At 37.8% G+C, this 27,870-nt stretch overlaps 1 protein-coding gene across 2 annotated transcripts in view; it reads left to right on the top strand.

Annotated features, from left to right (window-relative positions):
* The window catches only part of THSD4 (thrombospondin type 1 domain containing 4), a 243,174-nt gene that overhangs the window by 199,628 nt on the left and 15,676 nt on the right, over positions 1–27,870 (top strand). For both annotated transcript variants that reach the window (XM_072345424.1, XM_072345425.1), the window contains 6 exons: positions 15,488–15,663; positions 19,172–19,268; positions 20,149–20,391; positions 21,167–21,296; positions 22,931–23,135; positions 24,201–24,374. In XM_072345424.1, coding sequence (XP_072201525.1) covers positions 15,488–15,663; positions 19,172–19,268; positions 20,149–20,391; positions 21,167–21,296; positions 22,931–23,135; positions 24,201–24,374 — 1,025 coding nt within the window. The remainder of the gene's footprint in view (positions 1–15,487; positions 15,664–19,171; positions 19,269–20,148; positions 20,392–21,166; positions 21,297–22,930; positions 23,136–24,200; positions 24,375–27,870) is intronic.

Genomic DNA, 27,870 nt, shown 5'->3' with positions numbered 1-27,870 from the left:
AGTTAAGGCAAGGGAATACTGTTACAGAGGAGATGACATATAAGTGTATAAAGGAACCTTATATTTTCGTTAGTTTTTCCTTAATATATTTAGTGTGAGCATTGGAGGCTGTAGATTTTCCTGGTGAACATGGTGTAATTAGTCATGGGTGTTTTCACCTCGTTGAACTGTGCATTTTTCATTTGGTATCTTTGAGTTTCTGTCATGTCTTATAGGTAGAATACGTTAACAAGGTTTAATAATAACCACTGACTATAGCATCCACTCATAAAGGGGAGGTCCTCTGCTACTCCTTCATTCTGGCATGCCTGGTTCTTAAAGTGGTTGCAATACTGTACACCTAGAGTCAAATTTCATTTGGATTTAGAGTTTAACAGACTGTTATCCACTGCCACCTTCTTGTGTTTTTTCTTCCTTATCCAGTTTGAAGCAGCCTGTCCTGTGGCTCTCTCCCTTTAAAAATTACTGAAAAGCAGCTTTTAGTGTCCTTTCTGTTTTAGGGTTCTTTCTGGCCCTTCTTTGGATGCTCTCTAGTAGTTTTTTGTCCTTTTTGTGCTGTGGTGCCCAAAACTTTATACAGTACTCCAGGTAAAGCTGCACCAGAGCAGATTAGAGCAGTGGAATCACACCTCATCCCCTAGTCTGTGTCTGCATTCATTTTCTTGGTTAACTTCACATGCTTTGAAAATTGAGTTGTCACCAGCAATTAAAAAGAACCTGTAGTCTGTTGCTTTAATAAGCTGTTCCATTCACTAATCTAGTTGTGAGAGTTCTCATTGGGCATAGCCAGATTCCTTAAGGGAGGAGTCATGGAAGTGTGCTTGAAGACAATTGGATGAATTGAGCAGTTTGCTATCTGTGAATCCATATTCACAATACTTGGTGTATTGAATGCCACTGGACAGTGCCAAATCGGGCATCACTCAGCTACCTCCAGCTCCTCTGACATCTGAGGACAAACCAAAATATACAGGGGTTTATTTTCTGCCAAACTTCTTTGCCCTTTTTTCACACAACACATCTCCTGCAAAATGGCAGGCTGGATCCACTTGGGTTATACATTTATTTTGAATCTCTTGACTGTCATCATCATCCAGCTTTCTTGGAATTCAAACCAATAAAAGAAAAATCCTAGAACTAATCTTCTGAGGAAATGCAGTAATGGTGCACATCTTACATTTTGTGCAAGATTTAGCATGTGTGCCTATGAGTTTAAGCAGAGCTGCCTACGTTTCTCCTTCTTTGGAAGGCTCCCAGGCTTTAACAGATCATTCTAATGTTCCAGAAGTATTTCAAGACACTGCCTTTTAAAACTAATAATCAATAGCAGTGTAGGTGTTTAGTGCTTGGAATCCATTCAGCATGGTAAGTTCCAGAGAGGAGGTAAGAGCTGTGATTAAAACTTCTTGCTGCCCTCCTTCACCTCGTCTCTGTGGTGTTTTCTACTGAAATCCACTTGTGCATGGGTTTGTATTTCATGCCTCCATCCCAAATTTGGCTGCTGAAACAAAAGCTCCTTGGTTCTTTGAGAAAAGCATCTCAGAAAGTACTTCTTATCTTCAAAGTGTTTTTCTGACATTAATTAATTGGATCCTCACGATCTTGTGAGCAGGATAAGGAGCAGCCTGAAAATGCCCATTAAGCACTCCTACTGCAATGAACTGTGTTAAACACCTTTGGAGCCTTGCTGGATAAAAGTGTTTTCTCTACTGCCCAAATAATTTTAGAAGTGTTTGAAAAGAAGTGCACAAAAATTAAAAATGCTTTTGAACTTTCAGCAGAGTTTTAGGCCTATGTGCTTGTGGATGTGAAAAAGCTGCTGTTCAAACAAGCAGGGGCAGATCCCCAGCAGCTTGTAAATTACAATGGTGCCATTGATTTCACCACAACTGAGCTGGCCTAGACATGCTGAAAGGCCTGGCTTTCTGCTAGGGAAGTAAAGCAATATGTAGTAACACCTGATCTGAATAAAGAGCTTTAAAACCTCATAATAATAGTAATAATACCTTTAATGAAGAAATACTTGCACTCACCTGGAACAGATATTTTGTGAGACAGTGAGAAGAAAGACATTAAATGAAGGTATAAGAAAAGGTAAACAAAGTAGAACCAGTCAGCAGTAGTATACTGTACACTGTAGTATGAAATGAAACATATCTTTTTCTTCCCACTGAATTACCAAACATTTCTTCAGCTCTTGAGTGACTGTTCTCCAAAACTATCTGACAGTAAGTTGTTGTAAACGGAGCCAATTTGTGTATTAGTATTTAGAGTGGGACTTGTTACTGTATTCACTGAAGTTAAGTAACAAATACTGGTAACCATTGAAGTTACAAAGAACCATTTTTATTGTGAATCTGTGCACTGAAGATCTTCTGCTGCCTTCAGCATCAGTTACTGGTTGAAGTGCTGAGCTTCCCATCACAATTCAAATGGAGGGGTGGCAGAAGTCTGTGCCCCACAGTGATGAACCCTGAGCTCAGTTTTGCTGAGGCTCCTAGCATCTATGTTTGCTGGATAAATGAAAGGCATTACAAAGCCTACCATTTGCAGTTTGAAGTGGAAAGAGTTGATGTGTTCATATGATATGTTTAAGTAAGGTATTGACCTTCCCCTTTGATAGAAGCTCCTTTAACAGGTCAGTAGAGAAGCAGTATTGGGCTTTGGAGAACTGCCCTGTTCAGAGTGCAGTACATGCTGCTTTTTGACTCTGTGTTATGCCAATGAAGGCTGTTATATGAGTTGCTTAGCCAGTACTCTATTTATTTTACAGTGGTTTGCTGTATTATTCCATGTCTTTCTTTAACTTTTCATTCATTCTTTCTTTCTGCCTTTCTATCCTTCTTTCTTTCAGTCTTTTTTCTATGAGAAGATTCTGTCAGTGCAGATGTATGCAGTGATTTTGTTGGCCTGAGTGGGAAAAATACTGTTATTGGATCAGCTGGTTTTGGTTTCTTTGGATGAGGTGGGCAGGGTCTGTGCTTTAGTTTAAATTTTTGGCAGTTAGTCCTAGAAACTAAAAGTGAATAAAAGAAGAAAGGAGCGGAGAAGGTAAAGAACATACAAACTGAAAGGAAGAATAATGGAAAAAATCAAAACTCATTCAAAGACAAACTCTCTGCCAGTGACTTTAAAAAAGCTAGGGTGAATTTTAATCTGGATTCATATTTTTATCAGAATTAATCAGATGTATTTGAATTGCAGTTGACTTGGACTAATAATGATCGTTGCTATGTTTTAATTTTGTTAATTTTTTTTAATGTATTGGAGCTTACTTTCCGTATTCTTTAGCATATATGTTAAAGAGAGCTACTCAGTGGCTTTACTGAAGGAGTGTATCTCACATTCAGTTCCTTAACATTATATAATAAGTAACTGCTCTGCTAACCTGGGCAATTACTGCTAGTCCTGCTATGTTGTAGTAGTTGCATACCTGACTGGTCTCTGAAGGATCCTAAAGAATCTCCTAAGTTTATATAGTTGATCCTCTTTGGCTTTCTGGTCTTGGAATATTTTATTTTATTTGGATAGTAGTTGGACTATTTCTGTGTTTTATTAGTCAATAATCAGGTATAACTTGGAAGATGTGTCATGTGCCTCCAGTTTAACAGTTGAAATTAAATAGCTAAAAATATACACAGAGAGCTTAACTGGGGAAGCAAGAGCCACTAAAAAAAATAAAAAATTTTAAAAAAATGGGAAAAGGAAAAACAATAATAGCGTTTTAATTTACTTGAGTATTGCAGAAGGAAGTGGAGCCAGGCTTTGCTCTGGCAATGTTTCCCTAACAGAGCATGAAAATTTTCTAAGGCAGCTTAAGCAACTTCGATCTCATTTTGTTCCCAACAAGTCTGACGTCTCTGAGCCAATTGGGTGCCACTCAGTGCCAAGAGGGTACCTGAAGTCAGACCTGTTTGCAGGATAATCCTGCAAAAAATCATAGCACATACAGTTACGTAGCTTTATCCACCAGAGTTGTAGCTTGCTCTTTTAACATACTGGGGTACAGGTGAGGACCTCTTAAGGTACTGGCTTAGCTGTTTAAGATGTGCATAGAAATACCAGTGGTCTGTTTTATGATTTGGCAGTTGCCTGTGAAAGTAAGAAATTATGGTAGTTGTTATGGTCTAGCCCACAGTGACCTGGATTAAGAAGATTCATTTCTATATATTCACCGTCCCCTTGATAAAGCTCCTGTTTTTTATCTTGGATCAGATTGAAACAGGTCATTTAGAAGTTAAAGACTTTGTCCTCTTGTAAGAATCTGTGCTGTCATTTGGTAGTGTGACATATTTTTCTACACAACACATGTTTAACTTGTTGCCATGGTAGTATTTGGTTTTTCTGTCTTTGTAGCAGAACGCCATTTTAAATCATTTTCTGGAGGTTAAATATTTGATGAGCTCTTGCCCCACAGACAACATGCCTAAAAAGACACTTCCATTGCAGATATGCATAAGATGTTCCCAGCTGAATATCAAACTAGGTATGCATTTCTAAAAAAGAATAAAATGACAAGAAATTATTTACAAAAAAAAAAAAACCCTAAAGTTGGTATTAATCTAAATAATTTGAACAGTGCTGTCTGAAATGCAGAAAAAGACTATGTATTGCACAATATTTAGTTTAAACAAAAATGAGGGCTGTAGATAACCATCGTGATAAATGTAGCATAAAAAACCCCAGAAAAATTCCACACCCAAACTTTTCAGTTGTACTGTATTAGAGTACATTGGAAGGGAAGAAGGAGGGCATCAGGAAATGTGTTAGGAGAAGGCACTTCATCAGAGTGGTTGGGCACCAGAATAGGCTCTGAGCTGCTGGAGTTTAAAAGGCATTTGGGCAGCGCTCTCAGATGTAGGAGTTGAACTTTGACTGATCCTGTGTGGAGCCAGGAGTTGGACTTGATGGTCCTTATGAGCCCCTTCCAACTTCAGATGTTCTCTGATCCTATACTTTCTTATACCTGCTATGTATACCTTTTATACTTCTGAAAAAGTGATCTCAAATAAGATACTTTATAAAACTTTAAATAATAAATAAATGCTTGGTAAAGAAGGGAAAAGGCTTTCTTGTTATTTGACCATGTATTCTGTGTCATGTTTCCAATGTAAGCTTTAAAACATTTAAGCGTAGCTCCCGCTGGCAAAATAACTGTAGTTTGTACTAAGGATACTGAACTTTTTTCTCTTACCTTTTCAGAATCTGAACTCTGCTGCTTTATGTGTGCCACAGACAAAGTACTGCAGTTAATTAGTCAGTCTTATTAAGTGGGAGGTGTAGAATGTACAAAGCCATACTTTCCATGTTACCAGGAAAAAATAGCTTCACTTGTTTTATGGTTTGGAATGAGTAACAATGATAGAATGAGAAGTGATACACTGAAATGATTTGTGTTTGGCATAGTGCTCTGACATCAATGAAATACTTTGATTGCATTCTTTCTTGTTCTTGGGCCTATAAAAATGATAGGAACAATGAAATTATTTCTACTTTTGCCATGTCTGTGGATTGCTGGGCTTACCTCCATGTGTCAGCTGTGTTTCTTATGGTTTGATAGCTTTGTTAAATAAATGTCTAATCAGTTCAGCCTCAGAGCATCTTTTTTTATGCTTAAGTGTGTTGACTGCCTATTTGATGACATAACCAATAACATCTGGAAGACTGCCTTTGTGGCTTTTGTGTGGCTCTGGCATTTGTGGCCAGAAAATTGTGTATGAGAAAGTGGATACCAGTGCTGAACTGACTTGCTGTATTTCCAGCTTTCCTCTTTTCACCCAGCTTCTTGTGCCAGGAATTCATCTTCTGGCTATGTGTTCTCAGGTAAATGGAGACACCCTTTCACTAATGTATGTATTATTGTTCTTTGCTGGGAGCCAGCTAATAGGGAGAGTCTGTAATAAATCAGTGTTGTTTTAAGCTGATGACCAAGATGCTGTCAGGTTGTATTGGAAGGGAGAACAAGTGACAAAGTGAATTTCTGCAGCACTGAACTAGCTCTATGGGCAGTGGAACAAGGTCTGTCTGGTTTGGTTTGTGTCTGGTGTCCAGACTGTAATGGCTGCTAAATGAATCAAAGCAAATTTTCCCACCCACGTAACACCCTCTGGTCACTCACCTTGTTGTAAATAACTTCAGTCTCCATGTTCTGGTCCACCCTACCTGTTGGCCCAGGATCTCATGCTGACAGAGCAGTTGGCTGCCTTGAATTACAGATAGCTTCTGGGCTCATGCTGTAACCTGCTTTCCAGTAGGGCAAAGTTGTTTTGGATCTCTGCTCTATCCGGTTACCTGCATTTGTTCAAATAGTTTTGTATTGGATACTCTGCATTTGTGTTGGACTTACCTGAAATCAGACAGTAGGTAGTATAGAAGCAGCTCCCTGGAGAGTGGGAATGCCTGACATCGCGCCAGAAGATACTTTTGATCTAGGGCACCCAGGAATGCTTTGTAGCTACCACATCTGTGTGTTTTGAGTTACAGTATTGGACGTTACCACAGTAAGCATCAAAAAAGTTTTGAAAAATTCCAGTTAAAATATAAAACAGCTTAGAAACATTCACCAGTTTGAGTTTTTCATTGCTAGGAATTAAAGCTACTTAGCAAACAAAAGAAGCAGTTAGAATTCTATTTCAACTTTTGATTATCGTGAGATGCAGAGCTGTTTTTCTCCAGAGATACCACAGTCTGCTCTTTCCTACTTAGCTGCCTCATAACTATCCAAGTTCTTGGCAATTATTGAGAGTGCAAGGAGTTGCAAAATACTTCTCAGTATGCCAGCTGGAGAAATGAGTGGGATATTTGCACATGTGCTTTTCAGTAATCTGGCCATTCTGACTGAAGTGGTGTCTAGATTAAAAGATAATGCAATGCACCCATAGGATTTAGGCCAAATGTGTGCGATGTTTCTATGCTGGGCTAACTAATGTGCAACTGAGCTGTGCCAGAGGGCTCAGCTATCGCATTCAGACACATTAAGAGCCAGTCCCATCAGCTGCTGAAATATGAGAACTAGATTCTAACTGAAATGGTGCAACTAAGCCAAAGGCTAAAATCTGCAGATTCAGTGAAGTTGCACACTTAGAATATCACTTGCTACACTGTAAGTGTATCCCTCCCAGAGACTATTATTTTCCAATCCTGAATGTTGTTTATTTCAGATTGCTGCTGTTCCTTAATATTTGGTTTACAGCTACTGTTAGTGAGGTATGTATATGATTCTAAAAATCCAAACCATGCCTTTACACTGTAATTTCACTGTCATTCTTTTCAGGCCTTATAACAGCTGAAGTGCTGGGATGGCCAGTTAGAAACTTTAATCTTAGTTATGTTCTACCTTCTTTAAAGAAAGAAATTAAAGGTGAATATGTAAGTATCTGGGAAAACTTTCACCTTGCTGTGGAAGAATTGTCAAAATGCTAAATTCCACTTTAATTTCCCTTTTTACTTGCATTCCCTAATCTACTTCATGAACTCTGTACTTCAGAAGTTCCAGCTAACATATGGGTAATTTTTTACTGCCTTTTTTAGCAGCAGAATAAGATTACAGACTTGTTGAAGTCCTTTGGTTAACACTACTATTTTCTATCTGTTTTCAAAAAATCCCTGGTTAGATTTTTCAGTATTGCAGTTTTCCCCAGTAAGATTGAGTGTGGTGTATGGGAGAGCAATAGCTGCATAGAGGCACTGTAAATTCTATGTAATCATACATCTTGTACATGTCAGAATCGTTTCTCTGTATTAGTTAGCAATGCCGGTGTTGGAGACTGGTGTGAGAATGCTGTAGTGTACACGTGCACTTCATTTTGCTTCTTTTTCATCAAAAAGACTTCAAAGAGAGAAAGAGAAGACTGTTGTTTTGTTTCGAGCTGGTTATTACCAATATGTGTCAGGAAAGACGATGCAAACAATGTGGGGAAATATTCCATTCTCTGATAGATGCTGAAGGTGTATGCCATTCTATAACATGTGGATTGATTTGTTTGAAGGTTTTATTGAAAGTTCTTGAGACTTTGAATTCTGTTATAGTGCATGAGTCTGCGCAGATCATATGGCTGTATGATAAACAAGTTCTATTTCTCAAAGGCTGTCATTTATTGCATCAGTAATTATTTCTCTGCTCTGCTTTGCAGAGCATTTCCTTTACTGAATGTCCCAGCATTTCCTTTACTGATGTGTCAACATTCTTCTTGGAGTTAGAAATGAAGGAAGAAATAGGCAAAACCGAGGAGGGAGCTGCATCAACAGGGGAAAATTAGAGCAGCAGTTTAATGAATGCTCCAAGAGGAAAATGACTCGTTGCTGTGGTGGCAGAAAGTGAGCATTTCTGATTACAGTAATTAACTGGAAACTTTGATGTTTAAGCAAGTATGTCTTATTTTCTCCTGGCAGGTGGAAAAGATCAGGATTTTTTTTCTGGGAATTGTTGCCTGAGATGTTTTGTAAGAGTGAGCACATGGGGAACTCAGAGCAAGATTAACCTGTGCTCTGAGGACAAATTCAGAGCAATAATGAAAGAAAGAATTATTGTTGACAGCAGCATATTAGTGTGCAGCATTGCTACTGCTGCTGATTCAATCAGCTGATTATATAGAAGAAAAAAACAAACTTATACAAGTGAGCTAAAATTGATTTGCCATTGTAATGGAAACCTGGGAAATCCCTGCCAAATATTAGCGAGTTCCACAAAGGTTGAGAGTGGCTGAAAATTATTTGTGCGGCTGCGTCAGATTTGGGAAGTGTTTGTGTCCACCACTTTTTCAAGAGATCTGCAGTGCTTGCAAAACAGTAATTTCAAATTCCTGTTTTGGCACAATTAAATATCAAATTCAGTCTATGTTTTTCAGAGTCAGACCACAGATACTACAACTCTGAACGCAAAGCAAACCATTTCCATTTGTGCCAGAAGAATGCTGTTTGGTCTCAGGGTTTACCTGGCTTTGTTTACTGAGCTAGTACATCTAGTGTGTCCAGAGTATAGAAATGGCCATCGGTTGTTTGGTTTTAGACCATTGGTAAACAGAAAAATTAGGGGCCTTCCCATCTCCTCCAGGCAAAAAGTAGTTGGAAACTTAACAGTAATTTGTTTTTTGTGAATGCAGTGCTGCAGTCACTGAAACATCTCAGTGCAAAATGCAGAGCTGAATTGTGGATCCATCACAGCCTACAAACTCAAACGAAAAAGTTTTAAAACTATACAACATTCCAGAGAGTTAGAAATATACGTGGTAGATGATTTTGTGCTGAAAACAAGGTTAAATGAAATAGCTAGGACAGAAGAAAGATGCCATCTTAAAGAACTATCTGAACAAAAGTATTCTGAAAACGCTATATGTATTTTAAGCATGTCCTTGGCAGTAATACAATTCTGAACACCTCAGCATGAGTTGATGGCATGAAATTCAGGAAAGGAAATTGCCCAGAAACCAGATGAGTTACAGAAAAGTGATCAAGCAAGACAAATAGCAAAAAGTAAATGAACTTTGGAGGAATTGGATTCCAGCACATTGATCTGCTGTTAAAGATAGATTTCTGACATCTCTGTGTAACTTCCACTGGCAGTATAAACCTGCAGATTGAAAATGCTAGACTGTAGTCAGTCTTTAAGGTTAAAGATAAATTTTCTTGGTACAATTCTTTTTCATCATCTTAATTATTCTCTTCTGTTCTTAGTTACTGTTAGGCTTTCTACATCCATTCTAACAGTGAAGGTTGTAGTTCTCAATCTTCCAATCACCAAAACTTGACTGTATCACATTTTTGAAAATATAATTATTGTAATGATTAGGAAGTGCATCCAGAATGTCTGCACAACTGAAACAACAGGAAATGAGACCAGAGACGACAGAACATAAGTCTCCTCTGCTGGCCTTTTTTTCCTTTTTTGCTCTGAAAAGATAAAGCCAAGTAAAATCTCAGATGAAGTTGGGAGAATGAATTTAATGCAGTTCACTGTATGAAACATGTTAGGATACAAAGCAGGATTTTTTTTTATATGATATCAAAATTGTTTAAAAATCTTCCTGCCTGCCCCTTCATTGACAGATTTGTTGATGACTTTAAAAATGAATACATCAGAAGAGTCCATACACAGTGCCCATAAGGCTTCAGGTGAAACATTATGGTAGGAAAAGAAGTAATTAGAAAGACAGAAGTTTGTCAGCTTTTATCCTTTCCCTTAGTTGGTGGCATTATGATCTCATAAGTTTCTTCTGAAGTTTGTGAAGGTCAGTAGAATCATAAAACAAATCCTAATTGATTTTGGTAAGGAAAAATCTCTACCCTTACAATGTCTTGGTTGCCATCGAAGAAGCCAAGTCAGGTTGTTCATAATCGCTTGATTCTTTCTGGTTATGATGCCTTAGCCATACTAATGTTTCTTGAATTAAACTCTTTGTCCTCTGGGAGCTGTGGTGTATTTTTGGAAAGGAATTATTTCTGAGAACCCATTTGAACCAGTCCCTATTGAGTTATTTTTAATGTGTATGTTATTATAGATAGTGTTAGGCTATTATTAGGATATTTAGAATACTCAAATAGCATTTAGCTGTTACTCTCTTATTCTCTGTATACATCAGGGTACTAAGTACTCCACTGTCTCATGCTATGACTTGCAGTATTTATAGATTGTTGTAAATGTTGTAAGTTTGTTTAATTATGTAAATATATTGTGCATTCTGTACTGCAAGTCTGACCAGCATTCTGATCCACATAACAGATTTTCCTACAGGAAAAATTAATAGAAACTGTGTTTCTTTTGCTTCTTTTGTCACAGCGCTTATTCAGAAGTAGTCATATTATTTTCTATAGCTGTTTCTGGGTACTTACTCTGACAGTGTTGGGAAGGCCTTGCTTCTAAATCAAAACAGTGTAGCCAAAACATTCTTAAACATTAATTCAACTTAAAAGACAAGAGAATTTGCTTTTTAAAGTAAAATATCAAAATATATTCCAAAGGTAATTTGTCAAGTAAAAATCATTGTGTTGAATTGCAGAAAATAAGGCAATTGCTACAGTTGCCCTCTAAGACACTTTGGTTTAATTGGTTTAATTCTGACTCACCTTTTATAGCTGCCTCTGCTGTAGATGTTTACTGATTAACTTTTTTACCATATTTTATGAGCTCTTGGCCAGAATTGTGAACATCCCTGCAATTTGGCAAGGTTCTCTGGGATAAATTACCAGAGAGACATTTGAAATTAACTTCAGCAGCACAAGTCTTCACTTCATTTCCCACTGACCACAGTTGTAAGAATGCAGTCTGTTTCCTGGAAGGGAACTGCTTTTTCAATTGAGCATCGTGCATGCTCACTTAAGAACTTGCAAGGCCTAGAACAGCTCAAGCTTTAGATAGAAAGGAATTCAAAACCAGTTTATACCACTGCTTCTCTTGAAGACAGTTTCCAGAAGTGGCAGGGGAGTTTTGACCCAAAAAATAAATTATTTTACCAGAATTTCATCCACAGCACTTCTTAGAATATCGTTATGGAGGTGCTGCAAGCGTGATGCTGTAGATTTGATAAAGAAATCTTTTATTTGAAGAAATGTTGAGCAAAACTGTTATAAACTGGAACACTGGATCTTACCTTAGCTGAAGAAGATGGGAAGTGATTGATTTATCCCAGAGCAAATGGGTTAGCAAATGGTAAAGAACACTGCCTTTTCTTCTGTATAGGAATTGTAACTTACTCTTACAGATTGGATGATATCTTTCACACAAACAATAATAATGGGGAAATTTCAGTTACTTTTTACATATGCTGATTTTACATCCTCATACAGGGGTCTGTTCTAATTTAGCTTCATCAATGATCTGGATGAAGGGATGAATGGATCTTATCAATACTTACAAATATCTGCTGGGTGGGAGTCAAGTGGATGGGGCCAGGTTCTTCTCAGCAGTGCCCAGTGACAGGACAAGGGGGAATGAGCACAAACTACAAAATGAGAAAGAGCTTTGCTGTGAGGAAGAGCAGTGGAACGGTCTGCCCAGAAAGGCTGTGGAGTCTCTTGTAGAGATACTCAAAACCCACCTGGATGCTTTCCTATGTAACCTCCTTTAAGGAACCTACTTTAGCTGGGGGGTTAGGACTGGGTTAGGACTAGATGGTCTCCCAGTCCCTACAGTTCTGATATACTTTTCTAGTTCAGAGTGATGCAAAGCTTTTTGGGCATCTGTGAGTATGAACTTGTCAGAAGATTCAGGGACTGGAACTTTGAAAAGACTTGGCATGTGATCTAGACTTGAGAAAGTTGGCAAGAGTGAAAAATGCAATAAAAAGGAAATATAGTAATACAGTTATCTTTGAAGTACTGGATAAATTGATTTTTTGTTTTTATTTTCTGGCTGCAGTGATGCAGTTTAAATTGGGATTACAAATGCTATGCTTACAAATCATCAGATATCAGCTTCCTTCAGGAAATGCTGACCTTGAGAGAGGGTATAAGTTCATTCTTCACAGAGCATCACTGCATTGGCTGTCTTTGCTTTAAATTATCTCTATGTTTTCGAGTTGCAGGGGCAGCTGCATAGAATCAATAAGCAAGAAGGCACAAACTGCAGAACATCTTTAAGAGAAGAGCAGTTAACTAGACTGCTGGAAATTAATATTCTTCAGCTACTTGAAATACAATCTTAATTATAGCCTAGTGAGATTGAGTGAGAATGGAGCCCAGGCAGAAGTGTTGATCAGAGCTTGTAGCCTGCCACTACATGCTGATAGAGTGTGGTAATACTCTGTCACTCCAGTGCAAAGCATTACTGGAAATCTCTGTAAGCAGCACAGTTTTAGTTAAGAAGCTGAGCCCAGGATGAAAAATAGATGAAATTAGCCACAGACTGTATGAGGAACGAAATTCTTCATGAGGAATTAAAAGCCAAGCTTATAATACTCTCTCAAGCTTCAGCTAAAAATATTTGTACCATAAAAATTCTTGAGGGAGCAGAGTTGTGGTGGTAGCTGCAGGATGATCAAAACATAAAAGTGCACATTTTTTTATTTTTATTTTTTTTTATGGGGAGGCCTCATTTGGACTTGTCAGGTGATGGATTTGAAATGAAAGTTTTGTTGATTCACTGTTTCCCAGGCAGCCATCTGTCTACAGCTTCATTATTAACATCAATTTAATCTTAGCCAGCACTCTTTCTTATGCCATTTAAATTGTTGAATTGAATAAAATTATGACAAACTTTTATATTGTAAGCCTCATGCAGCAAATTCTTGATGATACCACTTGTTTTAGTGTCATTTTGGGAGTTATACTGGATTACTTTTCCTTAGGAGACCAGGAAGGCAGGAAGTTCTCCAACATCTTCTGAGCTTATATGGTTGCAGCTCTGTGCAGTGCTAACATCTGGTTTGTTTTGGTTTTGTTTGCTTCTGATGTAAAGATAAAAGGATGAAAATTTACCATTTAAGATTGTTTACAGGGACAAAAGATCCAGGGGCTATCCTGTATGCTGACTGAAAGTAAACATCAGTAGGGGCTTCCTTCTTATAGGTTCTGTTGGCTGTAGCCAGCTGCTTTAAACTTTAACCTTTCTACATCTTACATTTTATCTAAAGCTATGAAACAATACTTTCTTTAAATTATATATAAAAAGCAATGCAATAATATGAAGTTTAAAATTCATTTATCTATTTCAAATCCTTTCCTATTCAGTTACTACCTTGCATCCCTTTTAACAAAAAGCAAATTTGTTCTTAACTTTTGTGTACAAACTGGAATACTAATAATAACAAATTGACTTACATTTTATGTGTGCAGGTTGCACACATGTTCTTCTCACACAATTTGTTTCTCCGCCTTGAAAAAGTAGGTTGTTGAGTCCTTCGCATCCCTAGAGATATGACTGTGTCAGTTCAGTACAGGGAGGACTAATAAAGCTCATATAATTGCAATTAGGAGTAGATTGATATTATCGGTGTTGCATATCTCTCTTTCTACATGATAAGAAGAACTTCAACAAGCTGACTTCAAATTACAAGCATAACTGAAGATTCCAATTGCCTGATGCTTGATGACTAAGTCTCCCGCTTAGTCTAATGAATCGTTACTTTTTTATTATCAAATAACAATAAGGATTTACAAGAGGCACAGGTACATGATTGTATCTAAGCACATTTTACAACATTTTTCAAAAACACAATGAAGTTTTCTTCTATAAATAATTTCATTGAGATTAAACAAATTGCAAACAGTAGGTTAGTCAGCATTTTCCTGTAGGGGAAATAGACTTCGAACCTTTCAGCTTACCAAGTATGAAATCCAAAAGTGTTGCTGCCCTTTTGTCCCAGTGTGTTCTGTTCTCATTTCTACTATGCTGGATTTTCTTTAAGCCTGTGTATCAGCACAGACTTCTAGTAGCGCTCGCTGCAATACCTTCTTGTTCCATTAAAGCCAATAGTCCTGTAGATTCATCATGTGAAAAGTATCATCTTTGAATTTACAAACATTTTCTGAACTATTTTCCCTTATTGTTATGTTTTTGATAGGAATAATTGTTCTTTTCATCAGTGTATTTGTCTGCATCTTTATAGATAAAATGTTTTATTCATACAGAACATTTTCTTTCAACAGAGGAGCACTCAAGAGTAATGAAGTGATTAACACGTGTTCTGAAGTGTAGGAATAATACTGTAATTAATAATATAATTAATAACTAATTATAATACTGTAATACCACTCATTTGTAAAAAAGAGTAATGATAATTGTTGCATAATTCTCTACCTTTTTTTTCCTTATATAACGCGCCTTCACATTGACATTGATCTTTAAAGGTCCCTTCCAACCAAACTGTTCTGTGATTCTGGGATTGAATCCATATTTATACTTCCTTACCTATTATCTGGTTAACAAGTTGCTTTTCCATCTGCGAGATTTTCATGTAGCTCATCGTTCCAGATGGTTCTGGAGATAAGGTCTCTGCAGATGTTCTGGCAAAGATAATATTCTGAAAAGAAAGTGAAGAGTGGCCAGATGGCTTCATGAAGACTAATGGGAATATTTGTCAGCCTAGGATTTTCATGTGTTCATAAGCTGATTGCTGATGCTTCTGCATTGTGTAATGTAGTGTTTTTCAGTATCTGCTTCTGTATTTTGTTGTATCTTGTTCATAAAATATTTGGTTCAATGGAAAGGAAGGTGAGAAAAATCACTTTCTTGGCATCTGTGTGCTGAATGCATGCCGCTGGCTGGCTGAGAGACTGGTATGACAACCTATGAAAAATTGTTGGAAAGCATTTCCAAGCTATCTATTTTTTCTGTCTCTTCTTGCAGCATAAAAATATGAGCATTCAGGCAAAGATTTCTAAGCTTGCCATTTTTTGCACAGCTGTTAATATGACTTTGTTTTCAGCTATCGTACTGTTTGATCAGGGAATACACAGGAGTATAATATACATGAGGGAATCTGACAGGATTACAGTACATGAAGGTGATTTCTTCTGATCAGTGTCCATGTGTTTCTCTCCCTGTCCTATACAGCCTTGCGGAGTCGATCAGGGCGGTCCATCATCAATGGAAACTGGGCAATTGATCGACCTGGAAGATATGAAGGTGGTGGGACAATGTTCACTTATAAACGTCCAAATGAAATCTCCAGCACTGCAGGAGAGTCCTTTTTAGCTGATGGTCCAACAAACGAAGTCCTCGATGTCTATGTAAGTTTCTTGTAGGTTAATCTTTCTGATGGAAAAAAAAATAAAATAATGGTGTTTACATGCAACACTTCAACTGCATTTAATACCAATACTTATTACTGTCTTTATTCTTGCAGCATAAGTTTGGGTATTTTACTATATCTTTCCCTTAACCCCAGCTTTCTCCAGGTCACAGGAAATCTAAATAGCAGTGAAGATTTTTTCTCTTTGATTTCACTGATCCAGTAAAGTAGAAGTGAAACACGTAGATGCCAGTATGCTTTGGTATTCGAACAAATCTGGAGTAGTTTAATTTTATGGTGATCTGAAGCAAATACCTAAACTAGACTAAACCTCTCGCAGAGTGATGATTTTTAGGCCTTTAAGTGCAGTAAGTGATGGAAAAGTAAATGGGATATTTTGTCTCATAGAAATATAGTACAAGGGCTGCTCTGAAAGTAATACCTTCTATAATATTATACTGGCCCACAACATCAGAGTTGGACATTGGTGGTACGGCAGTAGAGGTGGAACATTGCCACCAGTATTCCATTACATGTTGTTGCTGTGTGACAGATGCCAGCAGAGGGGCAGTCTGAAAAAATAGTGCCTGACATGGAAGTGTGGATGAAGAAAAGGGGTGGAATTGAATTCCTCCATGGAGAAAAAATTGCACCAATTGATATTCATTGATGTTTGCTGAAAATTGATGGAGACCCAGCAGTGAATGAGGGCAGGTTTGGTGCACTCTGGCTTACATCTGTTCAGACTGATGGACTGCATGGACAATATTTTCCTAGCAATGACAGCATCATAGCAGCTGCATAGCAGTGGGTAACCTCTGCTGGTGTAGATTTTTATGAGAACAGCTTGCAGGCTGGAGAAACTGCATAGCTAATGGTGGTGCCTATGTTGAATAAGAGTGTTTTGTAGGTGAGAATTTGCTCTATCATGTAGTGTTATTGAGTTGCTTGTATCCTTTGTAGTTTACTCGGAAATAAATAGGAGGCATTACTTTCAGAGCAACTTGTGTAACAACTCTGGTCACTCCGTTGGAAGAAGTTAGACATTGGCAAAGCTGTTCCCTGCCTGCAGTATGGTGTCTGATTGAAGCAAATAATAGTTACACAAATGTCACTTCTTTTTGGATAGTTTCTTATTGCTATGTAAGACTGGCTTAAGCTTGGAGGATTAAATGACAGAGCTCTTATATTCTGCACTGCAGACTCCATGCTTATATAAGAAGCGCTGCTGTGTATTAACATAATGCTCTGAGCTGAGGTTTGAGTTCTTATTGCTATCTGATTGATGCCTAATAGATAATGAGCCAGGAAGAAATGGATCAGGAAATGAATTAAGCAGGTATTTTCAAATAAGTATCGTAAAAAGACTTTAGTTTAAGTATATCATGTCTTAATGTTTAAATGTATACTTAGTGTATATTTTTTTTCCTTATATAATAAGTATAATGAAGTTGGCATGTAATAAAGCATCAGTGGCTGCTACTGTGGATTGTCAAATCTAATTTGACGGGACTGTTATCTGAGATGTTTCCTGTAGATATGAGGAATATTAGAATTCATTATAAGCTGACAGCATAGGGTCTTCTTGTCTTTCCATATTTATCTTTGCACACTGTTGGAAGGGTGGTAGCTGAAAGAAAGCCAAGGGTCAGAGTGATGGAGCCTCTTCACCAAGTTTGAAGTACGTAGTCACACAACTATGATGTCTTCCTTCAGTCTTTGTCCTGCATGTAATTGTTTTCATCTGTAGTCTACATCTTTACTCTGTGTAGAAAAATGAAAAGATTTCCAGATGAGAACTCCAAATGGATTGTTGTTTCTTTGCTGAGATCATGCAGTCTTTCTTCCTTTCTCAATAAAATAAAATAAGTTGCAGTGGATTTCATTGGCGAGATTTTAAGAAATGCTTTACAAGTGTGAGGCCTGCATTGCTACAAAGACTTCAGTCCACTGACTCAAAAGCAACAGTGTTCTATAATTTCATCCTCATTGTGGGAAAGCTATTACAATATTTTCGTAGGGACTTCATTAGTTAAGCTCTCTGTAATGTGCCTGTAAGCTGTTGGAGAAATGTGGCGGAAAAACCATGGAAACAATTGGGAAGCTGGTCCTGGAACCATCTTTAGAAGGGGGCCCTGATGCAGGAAGGTGAGGGGTACTCGGCAGCCAACTCCTCAGTGCTCGGTTCTCTCAGCACTGAAGACAAAAAGGGTGTATTTTTAAATGACAAAGTAATGTTGGAAGGACCAGCCCTTACAGAAAATGCTACAGATAATGCATCATCAAATGGTTTAAAGTAGATGGTCTCCAAGGGACATAGTTTACAGAATGGTTTAGCTGTTATACTTGGCAAGGAAAAAGTGATTCTAGGATAAGGAAAAAGAAATGTCTGCATCTTTAGTTGGTGTTAATTGGTGTGACAGATTATTGAAAGCCTGAGGCACAAATCTATTGTAGGTCATAAAGCCAGTGGCATAGCATGATTCTTTCCCTTTTGGCTCATTATATTTGGTATAATATATGCAATAAATGTTTATATTTTATTTATATATTTACTCTGCTGCCTGTTTTTAAAACTTTGATAAAATCATGTCTTCTTAGGCTTTATTATGTCTGTCTGCTTATGTAAGCACACAAGAACTGCCTTTGAGGTGTGCTCACGTCAACTTGCATGGGTTTGTGCAGCAGCCTTCTGAAAACACTTGTGTTTGTTTTCATATTAAAAGCAGCAAAGCTTAAATTCCTACCTGTGTTCATAAGGAACACTTGAAAGAGTTGTTGTGGCCTGCTGTAAAGCAGGGAGAAAGGACTGTGTCTGCAAGTACATTGCATCTTCATTTAGTAGCAGATGACCATGGAAGAATGCAGGAAGGGTGTACAGGCACTCTCTGGTTGCCCTGACAAGTATGTGGACCTTTATAATCTGTTCATTTAAGCTTTGCCGAGTAATGCATATGATGAGAGTAGTATACTGTTAGTAACTTAGCTAGCTGGTTGTTGAGACACCACTGAGTGGTGTAGAGGTAGCTGCATGATGATAAAACTGTTTGATTTGCATGTGTTCTGTTCGGATGTATCTGATAAACCTTAAAAAAGGCAGCTTGATCTGTAGGTCAGAGTCTGTGACACTTGTTTTTCGCTGCTTTGTTTCTTCCTTGCTCATGTTTCCTGAGGCATCTGCCAAGCTCCTCCTGTCCATGTGTTGGTGACCACAGGACTGCCCAGGCCAGGGTGGGCCCTGCCTACTGCAGCGACCCTCAGCTACAGCCTGTCAGACCTGGAAGGTTTAGAGAAACAGTTTATCTGCCATCACAAGCTTTCTCGGTTTACAAACACAATCACCTGTATTTTCTTATTTTTTTCACTTTTAAACACGATCATTAGGCATTATTTCTGTAATGACCAATGGTAAATAACGTTACACAGTTGATCAGTTGAAGTCCATTTTTCAGCGTTAGTAATATAACAATTGGAAGGAGTGAATATTCGGCTGTTTTTCTTTTTAGATGATACATCAGCAGCCTAACCCAGGTATACATTATGAATATATAATTCCAGGAGACAATGTCATCAGTCCTCAGTTGATTGCTCACAGGAGGCCAGGTAAAATGCCACTATTTAATATTACTTAGCACGTTCTGTTACCCAATAAACTAATGGAGAAATCTGTACCATTAAGTTCAGTGTAAACAATTTGGGAAAGGACCAGGATTTTACCCTGCTCACTGAAATTGAAGTCTGCATAGATTTGTTAACTTAAGTGAATTTCTGCTGACCTGAGTAGCTGGGAATCTCATCATGGATTTCTATTCTCAGCAATAGTTTTGTTCTTAAAATGTTAACTATGGCTTTCCATAAAGCGTTCCTGAGACCATACCCGATTTTTCTTTTCAGAGTTTGAGCTAATTTAAAACAATCCTTATCATTTTCACTTTCCTATCCCAACCAAAGAGGATGAAACATAAAACTGGTCCCACCCCAGGCTAGAATTTGGACAGATTATGCTCCTGATTCTGTGCTGTGGAGAGGTGCTGTGTTTACCAATAGGAAGTTCTGAAGGACAGTAGGACAAAACTCACTTGTAAATTTTCAACTTTTACTGTTCATGCCCTGACAAATTTCTAAGTTTTTATGCAGTCTGTAGGTAATGAAGGACAGCTGTACTGTGATCTGAGGAGGCACAGAATGCAGAGTATGTTAGAAAAAATGCTTTGGAAAATGTTGACAGGGTGCATTATTTTTACAGTGTGGTCGGAGAGTCTTCAGTTCTTAATGTGTTTGCTGGCTAAGGCTTGGTTGTTTTAGTTTAAAGCATTGCAGTCTTCATAGACCAGTATTAGGAAGTCTCTGCATAGGAAATAAAAGCTGCTTTCATGTTTAATGATACTCCAATGTACTGATTATTGGTGGATGAAAACAGACTGATAGTTGCACATGAGGTTCATTATGTTCCTTTTTTTTCCAACATGTTTTTCATCATCAGGGGAGCCCTTGAATGGTCAGTTAGAAATGCCTGAAAGTACAAATCATGATGAGGAGGATTTGCATAGGGAGACAGACACTCTCACTGGACAGTCGGTTGGGACTTTTCCAGTGATTCAGCCAGGAAGGTTTCCTTCTCATCAGCCAGAAAACCAGGTGCCTGCTGTGCAGCTATCGAGACAAAACCGAGAATACAACTGGAAGCAGATTGGAAAAACTGAGTGTACCACTACGTGTGGGAAAGGTAAGTGCTTCATACAGCATTCACAGAGAATAGAACAGATACAGCAGAATTCCGGTGCAGGAGAGGAGAAACTAAGAGGGAAGAAGTAGTGTGGATAGTCAGCAATTCAGCAGCATAGCTACACAAAGCATTGCTAGGTCTGGTGTTTTCTGTTAAATTACAAACAGAAAACTGAACCTGTATTATGAAGTGCACTTCATTTAAATTAGCAGAAATAGAAAAATTAAGAAGAACTGAAGTACAAATTACATAATTTAAAAGGGAACGCAGCGTTTGCTTCTGGAGGTAAATATTTTGGGTCTTGTTATCAGGCTGCTCTTTTACACCCTTTGATACACAGTAGCTTTCCTCAGTGCTCTTCATCATTCCTTATACTTCAGTTTGGCTTCTCCAGCTTTTGTCTGATACACCCTTCATGCTTTTTGTCTCTTTGTCAACAGCTTTCTGATCTTTACAGGACAGTTCTGCAGGGCTTCCATCAGATATATCTTTACTTCCTTGAATGTTGCTGAAACACAAATGAGATGTTTTCTTAGCTTTCCCTACAATGCAGTGCTGTACTGTCTATGTACTGAACACTTTGCTTAATATTACAACATAGGCAGTACAGCTTTCATGTACATTTGAAAGTTTTGGATAAAAACTTAGTGTGGATTTCCTCTTGTTAGGCTGCACATGTTATGCTTTTCCTTTCTGCATCTGTTTTAGATTCTATTGCTATAAACAGCTTATATTGCAGAATTTTTTGCCATGTATCATCTAATTTTCATTTCAGGGTCCCAGTACCCAGTTTTCCACTGTGTCAACAGAGTCACACATGAGGAAGTTCCTGAGAATTACTGTGACAGCAGCACCAAACCTATTCCAGAAGAGGAGGCCTGCAACATCTTCCCATGTCCAGCTTTGTAAGATACTGTGGTTTAAGTCAAGTGAAATAATCCAGTGTCATTGCAGTTTTGCAGGAGAATATCTGGAGTAGGAAACTAGTTTGAACTTCTTGGCACCATGCACCTAACTTTATGAAGCACAGAGCATATTTTTTCCTTTAGTGATTTGTCTTCATCCATTTTATTTGTAGCAGTAGCATTCAGAGAAGTCAAAAGGGAAGTTGTCACCAAGTGAGCCCAGTAATTTCTCAGTTTTGTGTGGTTATTCAGTCACACACACTATACCTGTGGTCTCTTTATGGGAACCTTTTTTATACCAAGTGACAGCCTTCTGCAAATACCTGTTAAAGAAGAGGCTCTGTAGGTTACATCACCTCATGGAGGATCAGTGAGCTCTAGTACCTGCCTGCTCATTTTGTGGTGTTATATTTAAAGATTAGATTTACCTGACAGAACTCACAACAGTCATAAACATGACCTCTCTTCTGGAATTAATAAGTTCTTCAGCTCAGCTCAAAGTGTGGATTTAACAGTGGTACCCTTGCTTCTAGAGCTCCCCGTGTCACAGACTCAGGTGTGACTCTTCTGGAGCTACTTACTTGGAGATTTTTTCTATCATAAATCATTTTTCTCAACTTTTTCTTTCTGACAACACATATTGATTCCCCCCTTTTTTTTTTTTTTTTTTTTCTCATTTTTTAGAGATCAATATCAAGACTATAAACAGAGATATGTAAATATTTATTTTAAAATAATATTTATTTGTAAATTTTTTATATCAAAATATAAATACTAGGAAGGGCACAGGGATTTCACTCATTCTCCACAGGAGTTCTAAAACGAAATGTTTAAACTATTCAGATATTTCCCTTCCTTGTGTGTTATGCCTGAAGCTAAAATTGAACAGGGAAAATGTAACGTTTATACAAAAAGATGAAAGAAATGCAGTGAAACTTGTGTTGTAATTAGAAAAGTGTATCTAGGGATGTTTTTCTTCTCTCCCTGGAGGTGTTCAAGGCCAGGTTGGATGTGGCCCTGGACAACCTGGTCTGGTATTAAATGTGGAGGTTGGTGGCCCTGCCTGCAACAGGGGGGGAGCTGGAGCTGGAGATTCATGGTATTGAGGTCCCTTCCAACCCACACCATTCTGTGATTCTGTATTCATTGATCATTTCCCAGTTCAGTTTTACTGATGAATGAATGCCTTTATGGAATAAGTTGTCTTTGTGATTTCAGAAAAAAAACATGCAATATGATTTAAATTTGTGAAGGTATCATTACGGTAGAAATATCTATTATAGATGATTCTTTAAAACAAAAAAACATACAATGAAACTACACAGCTATTAGTAACTTAATGTTTTGTAATATGCTTTGAAACCATGAATCATACAATCTAAACATATGCTTATTAGTACCATCCATTGCAGCCAGATTGTTTGTAGGTATCGAATGTTATCTTCACAAGTGATTGCTTTGCATGCGAAGTTTTAAGTGTTGTTTCAATTAGAATCATGTCCTTAGAGTACTATTGGGATTAGTATTAGATGAATCTTATGAGCCTTAACTGAAAAAGCTGCCCTCTTTTTTTTGTTTGTTTGTTTTGTTTTGTTTTGTTTTTCTTTTTGTTCCTTTTTGTTCCTTTCCTTTAGTTGGGACATCGGGGAATGGTCAGAGTGCAGTAAAACATGCGGCCTTGGTATGCAGCATCGACAGATCTTGTGTAGGCAAATATATGCCAACCGTACCTTGACAGTTCAGCAGTACCGCTGTCATCACCTGGAGAAACCAGAGACCACCAGCACTTGCCAGCTGAAGATCTGCAGTGAATGGCAGATTAGGACAGAGTGGACTTCAGTAAGTGAGATTAATTAGTTTGGAGCATAAAACCTCAGAAAAGAAAAGGTATTTTCTCACACGTATCAGCAATTAAAAATTAAATTTGGTTTTCTTTAAAGCAAGGAAGCAGAATGTGAGTAGCCCTGGAAATGTTAGTTCAGAAATAAACTGCATGATTGTGACAATCAATGCTTTCAAGAGGTGAGAAAGAATGATTGTATGGAACAAAACATACAGATATCTGTGTACGGAAGCACTTAAACCTTCTGAACAATGATCACTTTTTAAAAACACTGTATGAAATTAAATTGGAAGAAGGCTGGTAGGTTTGCCTGTGGTGAAGAACTGATGGATTTTCTTAGCATATGCAGTTTAGTTAGAGGGCTGATTTAGCCTTACGTGTGTGTTAAGTATAGAGACAGTCAGTAGTTGCTGTAACTGTAATTGGTTTGAGACTATGCTGTGGTTCTCAGATAAATGTGAATAATACAATTTTGAGCGTTAATTTCTTACTTTGCTGTGTACAGAGGTTCTGGCCAACATGACAAGCATCCTTGATACTTCTATGGCTGTTGTGTAGACAAGGAAAATACTCTGGCGTTTTAGGTGTAGTGATAAACAAACCTCTTTCAGTTAGACAAGAAACAAAGCAAGAAACTTTTACATGTTTTCTGAAATGTGGGTAGATGGACCATGTAAAATTCCCACTGGGTGAAGAAAAGAGAGCAGAAGGCCTTACCTTTTAACAGGGATTCAAAAGATGTTTTTCTTTTCATTTCTTTACTTTTGTATCTGTGTAGACCAATATCAAAGTTTTGAGAATACATCATATGTTATTCAAATACCAGCAGTTCATTTTGATCAGATACAGTGCGGCTCATGGGAGATAGGATTTGATTTTATGTTTTTCAAATGTATCTACATAGTATACAGTAGAATGCTCAGACTGAAAATATGATTTTTAAACTACTAACACATTTTTTTTCCCCATTCCTAAATCTAAGATGATTCTCTGGGTATATTATTAGGAGTAAATGAGCTATGTATGATGTGAGTCCTGATGCAACCTACTGTTCGTTACAGTGCTCAGTACCCTGTGGAGTGGGGCAGAGGACTCGAGATGTGAAATGTGTCAGCAACCTTGGAGATATTGTTGATGATGAGGAATGTAACATGAAGCTGCGGCCAAATGATATTGAGAACTGTGACATGGGACCTTGTGCTAAGAGCTGGTTTCTTACAGAATGGAGCGACAGGGTAAGGCTTCTCATTGCCTTTATGTACTGCAGAATCTTCTGAAACAACTTGGATGCATCAGAATTTAAAAAAATATAAATGTATGTAGCCATAGAAGGAGTGGACATGTTTTGCATGTTTGTCTTTGATCTGTAGAGCAGGCAAGAACATACAGAAAACAAGGGCCTCAAGGGCACTGTGAGTTTGTGTTAGATACAAGAATGCATAGATTGTGTGTGCATGGCTGAACATCTGGGTTTAGCATTCGGTCTGTGTCTGAACTTCCCAAAATACTGAGTGAGATGAGATTTACCATTCTGCCTTGCTTAGCCCCCAGTCTTAAGCTTCAGATCTTAGGAGTTTCCCTACTGTTTCTATAAGTGATGGAGGTTTGAGGTCTGATGTCTGGCTTCAAGTTGAAATCATAAAACAATTTTCCTATAGCTTTTAAAAGAGGAGAGCAACTTCACAAACTCAGGAAAGGTTGAATTCAGACTTTCTGTATTTCATTAATATAGATGTTTTTTAATTCCAGCGAGTCTGACTCTGAGCATGAAAACAGTACTAAGAGTGGTGATGTGCCTTGTTTCATGTCTAGGTTACAAGAAGTTGTTCAGTGTAGGCACTCAGATGCTTTCATTAAAAGGCTGATGAACTTGAGCTAAGACAAAATCGGTATTTTGGTCCCTCTCATGGATGACTGCATATCAGATTTCATCTATCCACATGCCAAGTTTTCACTCTTTATGAAATCCTGATTATATCTCCCTTTTCTTAGACTGATTGTTTTGGCAGGTAAATAATTTCACTCATGGAAACATGAAGGTTTCTTAACTTCACAGATTCGTTATTTATATCATTTTGGTAGAATCTCCAAAATCCAGGATAATGTGCAAATCTGGGTGCTCAGAAGATCTGCATCACCTTTCAGATGTAGAGAAGGGTGAGGAGCTTCACAAGTCATAACCGTACCTGATATGAAAAGACTGATCAAGTTTGGCTAAAATTAGAGACCTGCAGAACTTTCAACTTCCAGACAACTCAAATACATTATATAGAGAAAAAAAAATCCACACTAATAGAGTAGTAAGTATTTGCAGTTATAATTTGAGCTTTCTGTCCAAGTTGTTACTCACTCAGTGTACATTCTCGCATAGCAATGGCAGAAAGGTATCCATTGAATTATAGATATTAGTGGAAATGGAAAAGATTTTACTGTTGAGTAAATGACTTATGGGGGAGAGGAGGGAAAATATTTGCAGCTACCATTATCAGCTAATGCAGTTCTACCACATAAAGCACACACATTCCAATGAATTTTCTAGAATCCATTTTTTCTTTGTTATCCTGCACTGACATTTTGTATGCTGCAGAATTAACTTTTTGTAGCTGAAGGTTGAAATTGCAGAATGTTATTATGCTTAATTGTATGTATTAAATGAGATGTAGAAGTAAAGCAGGTAGAAAATACCGGAGTTTTTTCTTACAGCAAATGTCTGAGGGTCAAAGAGTAAATAATGGATTTTTTTTACCTTCTTAGCTTCTATAAGTGAACAAATTAATTACTTCCAAATGCTTGCTACTGTAGCTGGCAATATTCACCATCACTTCTGCCAGCAATTGGTTTGGAGTTTGATTCAAAAAGAAGAATGGAAGAAACAGCTCATTTCAAGAGCAAAAAAAAGAAATAATAATAAAAAAAAATAAGATTAGCACTGGAATGTGCAGAATCTTCTATACATACCTAATAAGGACATGCAAGAACATTTCATGTCTGTGATTCCAGTGAAAGCTGGTGCGATGTAGGAGCAGCCAAAAGTTTTGCAAAGCCAGGGAGTTTCTGTTAGCTGTCTTACAGTGCCTTTCATCGGCTGTTCTCTGGGATCAGACTTCTCTCTTTGTTGAGCAATATGTCTGTTGAAAGACACAGAATAGGAGAATTTTGTCGTGGAGTGGAAATGGGCGTTCCCAGTTGTACAGCCTTTGTATGTGTAATCTCCCCAAACAGTTCTGTAAAAAATACTTTAAGCCAAGCCACATTTCAGCAGTAAGCATAGATCAGTGATGGGCAGCCCACAGAAGGTTCAGATAAGCAGCCAAAAGTTCAGATGGTTAAAGAAAGCTTGTTCAAACCTGTTGAGTCTGCAAAACTGTGGTGGAAATCTCACAAGAACAGACCTTCTTTGTGAGATTTATTACATGCTTACTTCAAGACCCAGATGTAAATACCACAGAACAGTCTTTCCCATTGTGTTTTGACATTACTGCCATGGCTAGAAATAAGAGCTAAAAGAACCTATCTTGACTTTTGAGAACACAAGCTTGAAAATGGTTGAACACAAACTGGATTACAGACGTAAGAGAGGGCCTGATTCGTACTTTTCTGATCCTGTTTTGCAAACACTTAATGTCTACTGGTGCTTATGCAGCAAGTAGAGATTTCCAGAGACCTGTCAGAGGTGGGCTAAATACATGCTTTCTCTTTCAGCTTAGTATAGATCAAAGTTGGCTGTACAGAACTATGCGATGAATGGAGTATTTCCAAAGAGATCTGGTTAATTATTGAAGCATCAAGAAAAACAGTATATGAGCATAAAAATGACCCTGTGCTTTACTGCTGGCATTTCAGATTTCACAATTTGATAACCAAAAGCTGTTTACCCTTATAAAACAAACTGTTGCATGGGGGCTGCTCCAAAAGTAACACCTCCTATTTTATTGGTTTTACTCGGTTGGTTCATGATGCTGGATGTGGACGTTGGTGGTATAGCAATAGGGCTGAACCTTCCTACCAATATTCTGTGACAGTTTGCCATGCGACAGATGACAGCAGGGGGCAGCCTGATAAAATGGTGTCTGATATGGAAGTATGAATGATCCAGAGGGGTGGAATTTAATTTCTCCATGCAGAAACAAATGCACCCATTGGCATTGACTGGCATTTGCTGAATGTTGATGGAAACCAAGCAGTGGATGTGAGCACAGTGAGGCAGTAGATGATGTGGTGACAGTGACAATGGGGCACATCCACAGGTAAAAGCTTTTGTGAACGTGGTGTGCAGGCTGTTAATCGCTGGCAAAAATGCATAGCTAAAGCTGGTGACCATATTGAAAAAGAGTGTTTTGTAGCTTCTCCATCAAGTAGTGTTGTTGTGCTTTTTGTATCAGTTGTAGTTTCCATGGAAATAGATGCGATCCTTTGCTTTCAGAACAACCAACATATTTTCTATAAATTACAAGTTCTATGTCCTTCGTAAATACCATGTCATCGTATTTCCCAGGCTGTATTTGAAACAGATTTTTTTACTCATTTCAAAGGTAAAGAAAGTGTACAGGTTAAAAATCTCTAGCAAGACATCTGACTTTGTATGTGCCCATATGTATTTCTGTATCTTCAGTATAAACGAGGAGGATTGGATTTAGCTTCATGGCTTTGTCTTCTACATTATCTTTAACTCTATTTACCTTTAGGCAATCTAGGCAAACCTTCATGATGTACTTAACTGCTTTTGTGGAA

The sequence above is a fragment of the Excalfactoria chinensis genome, chromosome 10 (assembly GCF_039878825.1).
Source record: "Excalfactoria chinensis isolate bCotChi1 chromosome 10, bCotChi1.hap2, whole genome shotgun sequence".
Lineage (NCBI taxonomy): Eukaryota > Metazoa > Chordata > Aves > Galliformes > Phasianidae > Excalfactoria > Excalfactoria chinensis.
Note: the sequence above shows the minus strand (reverse complement) of the source record. Positions and strands in the feature narration are given on the sequence as shown.